General features: G+C 39.3%; 1 protein-coding gene across 1 annotated transcript in view; it reads right to left on the bottom strand.

Moving 5' to 3' along the window:
* The window catches only part of tsnare1 (T-SNARE Domain Containing 1), a 188,729-nt gene that overhangs the window by 116,851 nt on the left and 59,131 nt on the right, over nucleotides 1–12,747 (bottom strand). The window contains exons 3-4 of the mRNA XM_076738024.1: nucleotides 4,520–4,597; nucleotides 3,083–3,152 (exon numbers count right to left, since the gene is read on the bottom strand). Of these exons, the coding sequence (XP_076594139.1) occupies nucleotides 3,083–3,152; nucleotides 4,520–4,597 (148 nt within the window). The remainder of the gene's footprint in view (nucleotides 1–3,082; nucleotides 3,153–4,519; nucleotides 4,598–12,747) is intronic.

Genomic DNA, 12,747 nt, shown 5'->3' with positions numbered 1-12,747 from the left:
CATTCTAACCACGGGCACAAACAAGGCTCGCTTTTATTTCACAAAACTTGCTTCTTGCAGAGGGACACACGTGATGATCTGCTGTGTGAGATTAGTGCAGCATGTGTATGGTCTTTTTCAATGTGTTTGTAAGGAGATCAGATAGCTGTAGTCCCCCCATATGTTACTGCAGTTAATCATGAAGGGGAGAGGACTCAGGGACAGGGAGGCAAAGAATGTAGGCGGCATCAGGAGGTGCTTGGATGAGTGAGGGTCAAGGATTCCATTTCCACAGGGTGAAGACATTCTGTGTTTCCAAAATTATTTTAGACCTTGGCAACATATATCTGTGATAAAACATTCAAGGTTCACTTTTCGAGAGCTTTTGTCCATATCAAGGAATTCTTGAGCTAATGGAACTTGCAAAGGCGCCCTCGCATTACATTAAGTACAAAAAAGGGTTCTGCGATATCAAGTGGTCATATGCACACTCTACTGTTCCGTACATGAACAACACAATGCATTCCGAGTTGCTTAAAAACGTGCCTTTGCAAACCAGACAGAGACTGAATTGGGTTTGAGTTATAGAATGGACAGTGTTGTGAACGGGATCACGGGGCTGAGCTCCTCACACACAGACAGTGGACAGCAGCATAACTTCAGAGCAGAACCCACAGTGAAGGCAATGGAACACACTGTAGGATATATTTTACTATGTTGACAATGCGCATTATCCATAAGTTCAACAAAAGGGAGCTCAATTAGCAAACACCTGTTGAACAAGCAGAACACAAACTGGCAGACTGTGACGTCTTCAGGCGCTCTGCCTGCAGCTGCCCCCTCTTAATCCACACGAGTTTGTTTTTCACCGCCACACTTTGTGCTAAAGTGCCGAAAGTGAACTTACGTTCCCCCCAAAGCTGAGGAAATAGTTGACAAATAAGGTAACACAACGTCATTATATGGAAATGGCTTCAATATCTTAAAGGGCTACGATGGTCTGAAAAGCCGGGGATCGATGCCAACTAAGACCAATGGGTTACAAGACAAGCAAACGTGTTTTGTGAAGGCAGATAATGCAAGTTTGTTGCATTTGCTTTGTTTGCTTGTTTTGAGTATTTGCAGCATTGTCCCTTTTTTTCTGCATTGACAATGTTTGGTGACATAAGTGACTTAGATAGACAAGAAACTCTTCTGACTGAATCATAAGTAAAAGATTTCTAATAACCGGTAAAATGATTGAAGATGGGGTTGGAAAAAAAAAAAATCATTCCTTAAACAGCAGCTGAGAAAACAGTCTCACCATAAAGTCCATTTAGCTGCTACTCTGGAGGTTTCAATCATGTCATGATCTTAATTAGCAGGTGAAGTTTCAGCTTCCATGAAATCCATTGAATCTTTAGAGTGCTTAGACCAACACCTACAATCCCATGATGTGGGCAAATTCCATCTGCTGATGAAGATCATGTGAGATTATTAAAAACTCCACAACATATAGTAAATGGACCTTGTAATGAGGCTGGTTTGTTAATTAAAGATAACTTTATGAAGGGGAAAATACTCCCAGAACCAGCAACTCCCCCCATTTCATTAATTCAGCATTGTGTAACTTAAGTTGCAGACACAGCCACCATTTTTGGGGGGCAGTTTGCTTTCAAACTGGCCACTTTCATGCTAACCTGACAGGTACATGCCTTATTCATACAGCATTTCAGTCTATAAACTCTCACAAGGAAAGCAGCAGCACAGTCGATAGACATTCACAAAGAAAATGACAGTTCAGTCAATAGACCCTCTTCAAGAAAGCTTGAGGTTGGATTTTTCAATCTACATGGTGCTTTCTATTTGTCACCAAAACAAATACATACAAGAGACAGATTTTAAAATCTTTCTGTGTTTTTGCCCCTGGAGTTTCACTCATGTAGGGGTAAACCTTGAAATCAGCGTTCATCATGTTGGCAAAAAAAAAACAACAACAACTATATTCACCTAAAATCCCAGATAATGATGTATTAGTGTTATCATTTTTGGATATGTGTCTTGAATGTCATCAAACTATGTCATAAAAAAACAGTTTGTTTTAAAGTTCATCACAGGCAACAAGAGAATACTGTTGCAACTGCAAACATTACTGTTCAAAACAAAAGCCTCTACAATACAGTTAATGAGCTCTAAAAGTCACCATAGATCCTTGAATTGGGGAGCATCCTGACTATTTCCTGGAACAATGTTTGAAAAACATTGAGAGCTGCTGAATAACACAAAGAATCATGCTGGATGTAATTTGCATCAGTCGGAGGCACTGGATGTGTTGTTTGCATCAGGCATCAATACTGCTGAAGGAAAATGGGCAGTTAAAAATAAAAGCAGCCGAGCATTGTCAGTAAGTTTCCAAGGCGATCATAAAAAATGTTCAATAGAATTGATGACATGCCAGCCAACACAGTGGGATGTAATGCATTTTAAACAGATGCAATCATCTTAGATTGGCCACTTTGTCATCAGCTTTGAATTTGGCAATTGCTGGCAGCTCAACTAAAAAAGAATAATCAATACGAAAGAGGGCAATGAAACAAAGAAAATAAGCACTTTTCTGCAAAGCAGAGACAAATGTCCCCTTTCAACGTGCTGGACCACCTATGTCCACTGAAAATACAGGGGTTAGTGGGAGGTGTCAGTGATGCAGGAAGTATTCAGATCCTTTACTTAGTACTTAAGTACTAATACCATGTTATAAAATACCCCATTGCCTGTGAGTTTATATACTATACCTAATGATATACTTTATATATGCACTGCTATATATAACTCATGCATTAATGTTTTGCCTGTTTTAAATAAGGTTGCAACTAATCATTATTATGGATTAATTAATGACACCTTTTGTCTAACAAACAATCCAAACCTCAAAATTCAGTTTACCAAATCTAAGAAAAGAATCTAACAAAAAAAAACGCTGCTTATTGTCATATTTGACATGCTGCAACCATGAAATGTTTGGCTTGGTGCTTTACACGAAAAATGTCTGAAATGATTTAGCAGTTCTAAAAACACTTGCTGATAATTTTCACCACAGTTCACCACAGGTGTGTGTGTTACTCACAGACTCTGTCGTAGCTCTGCTGTATCTCTAGATGTTCCCAGTGATTGAAGATTCTTCTCTAGTGTGACAACTGGAGGCACAATTGAAGAATAGAAACATTAAGAGTGAACTGGACTCACAACATGCATTCATGCATCTCAGAGTTAATGTGAATCTTCCAGTCATTCCAAAACCCTACTTTGAAACTAATTCAAGTCTTAATTAAACTCAGATCTAAAGCAAATTCTCAGTCTTTGTTTAATATACGCTTCCTCTACACACATTTAAGCACTGTAAAATGGATGAGCAGTCATGTCAAATTTAAATCTATCGTACTCTATGAATCTTAAAGTCAGGCTTTGTTTATGAACTAACCATACACATCAATCATACCCCGAAATGTAGTTCAACCTCTACTCTGAACCCGACACCAAAACCATTAGTTTGAACGTTTTCGTAAATCTAAACCCTCCACATAAATCAGTCTGAGCAATAAAATAAAGCTTTATATCTGACTGCCCCCTAACTCAAATTTAACATGACTATTGATCTCAATTTAAACCCACACTTTAATGCTGAACTAATCCTAAAACTGGATCAAATAATAATCTAAACTAATAATAATATAAACCTTAAACTCAACCTTAAATCTTAAAATAAACCTGATGCTACTAAGATCAGAATTCAGGACCCAAGTTTTGGCTCTAAAAACAAGAGTTAAATTCAATAAATTTAGCCACTTTCAAAACTGACTCTAAAACCCAAACATGCTGCTAACTTTTCTCAAAACCATCTAAACCCTGGATTTATTAGCACTACTTCTGTAGTAATTTGCCATAATTCTGAACAAATCCTCTCCCAAATGTTAAACTCCTCCAAACTCCACACTCAAGCTTTGACCCTAAACCAATCATAAGCCTACTTTAACTCTAAATCTAATTTTAGCCATCACTTAAAACTAGTACCAACAATTTTCTGTAATTCAGATTTGATCCTAAATTAAACATAAACCTAAATTTAGTCCTATTTTCAATCTTAAACCTCATCCCGAAACACAATCCTAGATTAACTAATGATAACCTGAACCCTCAAACTAAATTTAACCCTAATTTAAAGCCTAAACCAGTTTGAATCTGAATGTGAACCAATTCCTCCTTCTCATCCCGAAATTCATGATTTAAGGCTAAAGTAATGTAAACCTTCATTTAATTGTAGCACTCCCTCTAATCTCATTACAAAATCTAAAACCTAATTCATAAACTCCCTTCATCTGTGAACGTAGCTCATAATCTCAGAATCCATTGGAAGAAAGGAAGGCTGGCCAAAATGTCCTTGGTCAAGGGTCTCAAAGTATTTATTGTATGGACAAGGACAAAAACTCTCTCACTCACACACACATACACACACACACACACACACACACACACAGACACTTTTACTGATGAATGGGCTCCTTACCGTTGGCGTTGATCTGGAAGATATTGGAGGAGGTCTCCTGAAACACATCTTGGAGTTCTGAGGGACTGACCTGTGTGGCTTTGGAGAAAACATGATATCAGCGAACACTTCTCAGCCCAGCGGAGCGTGACGCTGCGAGAGCTGACCACACAGTGTAGGGACTACTGTGATGGAACAAAAACAATATAAATATCCAGGCTTGAACATTTACCTCTCTGTCTATCTGGTTCTATGTGTTTTTCTTGTCTGTCCACTTGATATCTTAAAGGTCAAAAAGGTGAGTGTTATTTTCTGAGTGACCAAGAGGAGAACAGCATCAAGGCTGAGGGAAGGTATGATTGCCATAGTCTTGCTAAGCACATTGCTCAGCACGAAACCACATGTATGTTGTTGTAGTTAGTTCATTCATTCATTCATCTTCATACTTCATTTTCTTCTTTTTTTTGTTGTGCTGCCCCAAAGTGGCCAAAAATATTACTCAAATGCGGGATTAATTGATGTATAATGTCCCTTAACCCAAAACCCATGTGACCCTTCAATCGCACAGCTTCTTGCAGAGATGTAGGCTTTCACACTTGTAATTCAGTTCATTTGGCCCCAGTCAAGGGACAAAAAAAATACATTGCTGCATTTTAGTTCAGCTCCAGTTCATGTTTGCACTGACATGAAGTCATACAGACTGACAGGTAACTCATTGACTTCACAGTTTTGGCATCATCAGGACTCTCACGGGAAAATCAAATTATGGCGACTGACAGTAGCTCATGCAGCACTTCAGTACTTCTAACTTGTATATTTATCGTCTCTGGTGTCACAAAGAACTCAAAGAAATAACCAATTATAAGCATCAGTATTATTAGACTGCAGATCGACTGCATGACTGCATGAGTACTGACAAACATGTGGAGACAGAAGGAAAAAAGAACTATCTTGTACAGCGATATTATGTTACTGTGGGCTCACTGTCATACGCAATTTTTCATGGATGTAATGATCTGCAGAGTACACAGAGTAGGACACAAGCTGCATTTTGCATAAACATCACTTATACAAATTACTTATACGATCACTTCCTCAACAGTTTACGACCAGCAGATGGATTAAATAGCAGTTCATCTGCCATCAAAAAAACCCACCGTGGTTTGATCGACAGCTTTCACACCAGCCCAAATCAACCACAGACCAACGGAGCACACCAGGATTCATTTTAACCGAGCCAAACAAACTAGGTCTGGAGAAAAAAAAACAAAAAAGCCCCAAAAATGTGTTTTTATAGTGGGCATAAGTAGGTCTGGATGTAGTATTTACATAAGACATGTGTCTTGTACATGGATAACCAAGAATACAAAGCCAGATGGAATCTGCATACTGATGTTTTGTTCACATTTATAATTCAACTGAAGTACTTTCTATCTCATGCATTTGTTTGGCAAGTGATGTTTTGGTACCGGCAGCATATAATTTGAGCAGCACTGTTGCCTTTAAATTGTTTGAGCAGGAAAAACCTGTGTATGGATAGTACCATTTTATTTGACTTCTCGGTCATGGTGACTATTGCTGCTAATGCAGTGTTTCCAAATGTGCTTTTGTAAATTCAAACAATTGTGAAATGTTAAACACATCAGTCCAAGCTGACAAAGGGAATGCTGAAGAATAAATGTATAGACATTAAAGAACTGACACATCAATGTTACATTAATTAGTGACAGGAGGTAGAAGGAAAATTAACATGTACAGTAATTATATTGAAATACTCTGTATTGTTATTATAATGAATCGATGTGGAAATTGAATGGACATCAAAGGCTGCGGGAGCCTCTAATGTAGAATCTAGCTGCAGTGATGATGATAGAGTGGATGGGGAAAATGGAATGGCACTAAGCCACAGGCTGGCAGCAGGAGTGGTGAGTCTGCTGTATAAGTTATGTGGGCAGTGCCATTTTCCTTTTTCAAAAGCACATCATTGCAAATGACAGGGAGGGTTAATAGCCTGGAGCCATTACAGCAGGCTGAGATCAACATCACCACCTGTATAAGCTGCACACACAAGCCATCTCACCCACCCTTTTGTCAAATATTGCACCCAGAAATGAATGCAGTTGGCATTTTTTTTCTAACATGGTAAAAATTCCAGGTGTGGAGACAAAATGTAAAGGTGTGAAAGTGCTCAAAGAGCTGGACAGCGAAACAGATATTCAAGGTGTCGGCTGGAGGAGGACCTGTCAGACCTCTACTGTACATCACAAGTCATTAACTCTGACTGACCTTTACTGACAAATTGTCCAGGTAATTACATGATTGCATGCAGTCCGTTGAGCAGCATTACAAGATTGTGATACATTTGGAAACGAGTAATTTCTCAACAGAAAAGCCTTTAGTGCATTTTTAATTTTTAATTGTAATGTCTCTGTGCACACGAACACACGCACAAACCCACACACATCTTTTAGACATGCTTTGTGCACCTCTTATTCACCATGATATATGTGGATATATAGTGCGCATGCTACAGTGGATGTTGCCTGGCCAATCAAAGGATGGGCTTACAGGATGGGTGTATGACCATGCATATGTGTTTAGAACTAGCATCCCATATTCCTACTAAGCAAAGACTAAAATAAAGATATACTGAACCCGTCACAGCAGTAAGTCTACCCTCAGCATGAAGTAACTCTCAGTGGCCCTGTTATTTGTACAGCATGTCTCTGAATATATTGCAGCAACCTTGCCTCAAAAATTTCATCAAAGACCATAATGTCTGAAATGCTAATAACACCCTGTTATTATAAGTGAGACAGAAATGTTTCCTCACCAAAAAGAATTATGGGTAAAATGACTTGAAAGAGGTAGAACATTAGCTAGACACTTAAATAGCTGATGGAAATAAATTGTTGGAGTGATGGCTGGGTAGGTAGATGAATAGATTTACTGTACCTTCAAATGTAATGTAAGTTAAATTATTGCTTGCTGAAGGATACTGAAGCAGATAGAGGTCACTGCTTTCAGCCCATTATGATGTTAGAGTTACAAAATGCACCTGCCGTTTGGTGAATTTTGGGTGACTGGTGTCATATCTAGGCATTAAAATGTCCAAAAACCCAATTAGACATGGGGAGGGATAGAGGATCACTGAAGCAACAACAGAGCTGTGAGCGAGGTGGGAGTGTCAGTGGTTGCAGCTTCCCAGGAGAGCAGGAGAGGAGGTTATAGGGGGGGTGGTGTTGTGCGTTGATGCAAGAGGTGTGCTCAAGATAAACCAGGATGTTTAGCTGCTATGTGCAGACTACCCTTATTATTTTTTATTTTCATTTTATTATTATTATTATTTTATTATTTATTATTTTATTATTTATGACCTGATGAACCTTGAACTTAACCAAATTGTTCAGACATATACCCCTGAAGTTCCAGTAGAATTGAAATGATATTTGCTCTGCTAATGGACACAAGTTATGATGGTTATGCAAATCAATGGATATGATAGCAAGTCCTTTCAGCAAGCATCTGAACAAACACAAGTGGTCTGTTCAGACATACAGAAACGAAAAGACAAGGAAGAGCAGGACAAAATATCAAATTACTGGCGTGATGGGTCACCACTGAAAGTTGTAACTACTAGGATGCCGAGCTGACTTCAGGTGGAGTGTCACCTTAGTGGCCTATGGCAGTCTCTCTGCACATGGAAACCTGGAAACCTGCCAGCATCAGAGGCCAGATGACATGTACCCTCTACTTTTAGGATGCAGCTAAGTGGTGAGGCCAACATCGAAATCACAGAGGAAGGAGGAGGAGAATGAAGGGCAATCTAGTGAACTGCAGTCTGTCATTGAGTGGGTTGTGGTGTGTGTTAGTCGCCTTGTTGAAGAGTATGGGACAGTCCTCCTCATGGGCTTGATGGTCATTGTCAGTGTCATATTTGTTCTGCGGTTTGTTGTTAACCTGTGCTGCCATTACTTCCATAACCAGTATCAAACTGGCTTGGAAGGAGCAGGTGGGCTTCCACTCCTTCTCCCTGGCTATGTGAAAGACCGGAGTTGCCCATCCTGCTGAATTCAACACAGTGGAGGTATCATCCTACAACATGTTAGATAGCAGGCCATGTCTGTTCCTGACGAGTGCAGTGCCTTGACTCAAGGGGAAGATATTTCTAAGCTTGTCAAAAATTTTGAATCACCGCAATTTGTAAATTTAATGGAATATTTACTGAGACTACACATGCAAATGAGCCAAGTTCAGACCGGATTTGCATAAAGTGCAGATAAATAAGACCTGATGCAGGGTTGCTTTGACTTGTTGTGGGAAGAAAAAAAAAAAAAAAAAAGAAAAAAGAAGAAGGATTTTCTGCAGCTGAACTTTCAATATTGTCTTTGCTCCTTTGTCTTGCATTGTGGTGCTGAACTGAGAGCTCTGCTGAAGTGGCTTTATGCACTGTTTTCATTTGTGTTTGTCTCTGTCTCTTTCTCTTAGAGTCTTTCTCCATCTCTACATATCCTTTAAAACTTTACTGCAGATTTTACACCTGCTTTTAGATCTGCTGCAGTGATAAATCAGGCTATTCATATATGTTACCATTCCTTCCTCTTTGCCCCTCTAAACAGGAGATATTGCGTGAGATCAGACATGCAATTTTCAGTGGAGCTGCTTTTCTTTCCTTTTACCTGCCTAAAACCTTGGTGCAGTCCTTTTGTAAATAAGGACAAACACAACTTGAGCTTTGCTCCTATAAAAGGGCAGCAAATCCTTAGTAAATATTCCCCAACGGGAGCTGGTAAAGGGAGCAAAGCACCAGATATGCCTCATATTTGAATAGGAGTGCAACTACCCGTACAGATGTTGAGCCCATTGGGTTGCTGAGGCCAACCAACAGAAAAATTCATTTACGGGTGGAACAAATACAAAATAAAACTACCACTGTGCATAGACACATCCACAGCTCCAGTTACTGTGATATCTTGCAGTGGCACAATACTTCCGGATTCTTTCCACAGAAGCCAATAACATGAACTGAAGCATAAAGCACAATAACACATTGCAAGCAGCCGGTGGAATACCTATGGACAACGTATCTTGACAGCTGGCAAACTTGTTTCATAAGATTTAGGATGTTATACGCTGGAGATATATTAGCTTACTGAGGACATTCTCTCATTGACTACGTTTACATGCATTCAAAAGACCAAGATTCCTTGCGAATAGAACATGCGCAGAACACAAATTAATGTTCCGTTCGATGGGGATATTCCGATAGGCGTATACATGACCAAATACTAGGGTTAGAAAAGGAGTAACCCAGGGGTCATATTCGGGTTTTTAAAAACCGGAATATGAGCATATTCCGGTTATTCAAGGTGTTTACATGGCCGTGCGCAACCGGGTTATTGCTGATATTCCGGTTATGAAAGGGTTTTTGACTGCATGTAAACGTAGTAATTGTGTCATTTAGGCCACCTTAAATCTAAAGCATTTACTTGCATAAATACGATGACTTTAAATTTAACATTAGCCAAAGATCTTCTGTTTTTGCATACATTCTTTTGAAGAATGCGTGAAAACTGTGGGCCCCGTTCATGTTGTTGTCACACAATCCTTTCACCAGGGAGTAACATGCAGTCATTTTCACGTTAGAGCCCACAACACATAATCTGCACTTATGATTTCATGCTCATTTTCACAAACTCCACTGACGCTGCTATCCCTGGAAGGCTGACAGATCCATAGAGGGTTATTTCACAACCAGTGTTTGGTAAATGGTTTGGATCATTTCAGCAGCTTTTTATCTTTTCACACTTGAAACTTTTCTCTCACATTAACATGTCGACACTTTAACATGCTCATATCAGCATGCCACTTCAAAGCTGTACTGATATGCAGCGCCTTCACAAAATCACTCAAATTTAGTCTCTCTGTGGTTGGAGCAGTGTGCCTGATATGGTCAGAACTTTGATTTTGTCCTATATTATATCCCTGAAGAGGCATTTGGGAAATGCTTATGAATATTATATTATAAATTAGTATAAAATCTATTCTGAAATATTAACAAGGCTAAGACTCTCTGGCAGCTCACTGTGGGACTATGAGCCAAATGCTAATACCAACATGCTACCATATCCAATGGTTGAGACATTTCAATCAAAACCACAACTGTCAGCCCGCTGGTGTGACAAGTCAAACAACATGTAATTTGTCTATTCCATCTATGTAAGCATTTTCTGATCTGATACCTCTATCAGCAAGACGGCATCATTTACCTGTGCCAGCGCTATGGTTAGGTTTGGTGAGGTGCTGTCATAATTACAACAATAACCATGTGGTTAAGATTTGTGACCTATCATGGTCATGTGTTTAACTTTTGTTTCCATCTTAATTACAAGAGGGCTCTGTCACTTAACATATGTCGTTTCAGGGCACTTGCTGAAATGATTCTTCTTGAGAGGACAGTCTTGCTGATGGGGCTACGTGAAAAATTAGGGTTTCATCAAAGTCATTAACGATTCATCTAGATGTATACTGGGTCACTGAAAACACTGGCCATGTATTGAGGATGAAAAGTCATAAAGTAACAAGGATTGCTGGGAAACGTAACGCTTGCACTTTGGGGACAATGAAAATCCATCCAATATAGAGCTCAAGATATTTCACTCTTGACCAAAGTCGTCGGCAGATCCACTGAAATCACCATCTCTGGAGCCCTGCTGCTTGCAATGATAAAAATACCTGGATTTGACTACAAGTCCTTGTGTGGCTGAAGACACTTTGTCTTGTTCAGTGAAAATCTGTAAAAGATTTTCATGATAGATGTTATTCTTTCATCCTCATTGCTCCATTTAGAATTGTTTCTAATCTGCAGAGATCTCCTCAGGCTGACTAAGCAGCTATAATAATGTTAGGACAGTCATTTTCAAATATTATATCCATAAAATGTGACAAACAACTGTATCACTCATGAAACATTTATTGACAAAGACAGAGATGGAAAAGTGTGTGTGTATGTGTGAGAGAGAGAGAGTCCGTTTTGTTTTCCTGATAATCCTAAAGCTGTTAAGTTCCAGACTCTACAAAGCTGGCCAGTCTTGGCGGAGCTTGGTGGGGAGAAATTTTGCGTGGGGAATAGACACACATCCACCGGATTATTCCTCCTCCTGACACAGACTCCAGAGACGAGGCCGTGTTTTACCACAAGTTGTCAAAGTCCCACGGCACACCTGGACTTGCCTCACCGTGCACTCATATGGGAACCACTGTGTTAGGATACAGCAGCTTCTTAGTCAGTCTCATTACAATGAGGTTAAAATGAGACCTCTTTTATATTCCTTGTATTAATTTTATGTTATACTGTTTGTATTTATTGCATGTTTTAAATGATACCTTACTGATCAGATATTAGTCTATGAGCAATATTTGCCATTACTGAGATTTGTGGGAAATAATAATAAGGCTTCTTAATTAATTTACTTACTTAACTAAGGTTATGATTTTCTTTTCCATTTTTTTGCTATTTAGCAATTTTTATATTAAATAGGAAAGCATTCTCGTCATCAAATCAAATATAAAATAAACATCCAATAGCCTTTTTTAAAAAGAAAAATGTTAAGATGCATCAAATAAGCTGGGAATTTCGTTTCCAGTCGTCATACAGCCTGAATTAACAACATGATGTTTGCTTGACGTGTCCTTGACAGGATTTTGAGTTTGCAGTATTTGTTGTACACGCCGCATCATAGCTGTCAAAACAAGCGTGTCTGAAGTGGAATCAGAAAAAAGAAAGCTGTAGGGCACACTCCCACTTTGCATATTCCCAGTTGCCAACGATAAACCTCACTGAACTGATTATAGATGATGATCAGTTTGGCAGTGTGGTTGATTTTCTTTTTCTCCTTTTTTAAGCACTGAATAATCAATACAAAGTGCCCTGATTTCAGTAATGAGTGAGAGTCCTGAACACGCCGGGGATGAATTACCATCATGCCCTCACAGAGTAGCTTGTCGATAGCATAAATGTGCTATCTGCAACATGTTCAATTATACTCTCAAATCAGAGAGGAACTTAATCAAGGGCTCCCATCTCATTATGCCTGAGGTCAGTGGCTGTCTCTCCTCAGTGAGGAGGGACAGATTTTACTCTTCCCAAAAATCAGCAATTTAGCCACTGAGCAGCTGACTGAGAGAATGAGAACCTGGCCTGATCCCAACAGCTGGCACTGCAGGTGGAGCCAACAAGGTTTGATTTT

This window comes from Chaetodon auriga, chromosome 8 (assembly GCF_051107435.1).
Source record: "Chaetodon auriga isolate fChaAug3 chromosome 8, fChaAug3.hap1, whole genome shotgun sequence".
In the NCBI taxonomy this organism is placed as follows: domain Eukaryota; kingdom Metazoa; phylum Chordata; class Actinopteri; order Chaetodontiformes; family Chaetodontidae; genus Chaetodon; species Chaetodon auriga.
This window is presented reverse-complemented; position numbering and strand designations above follow the sequence as displayed.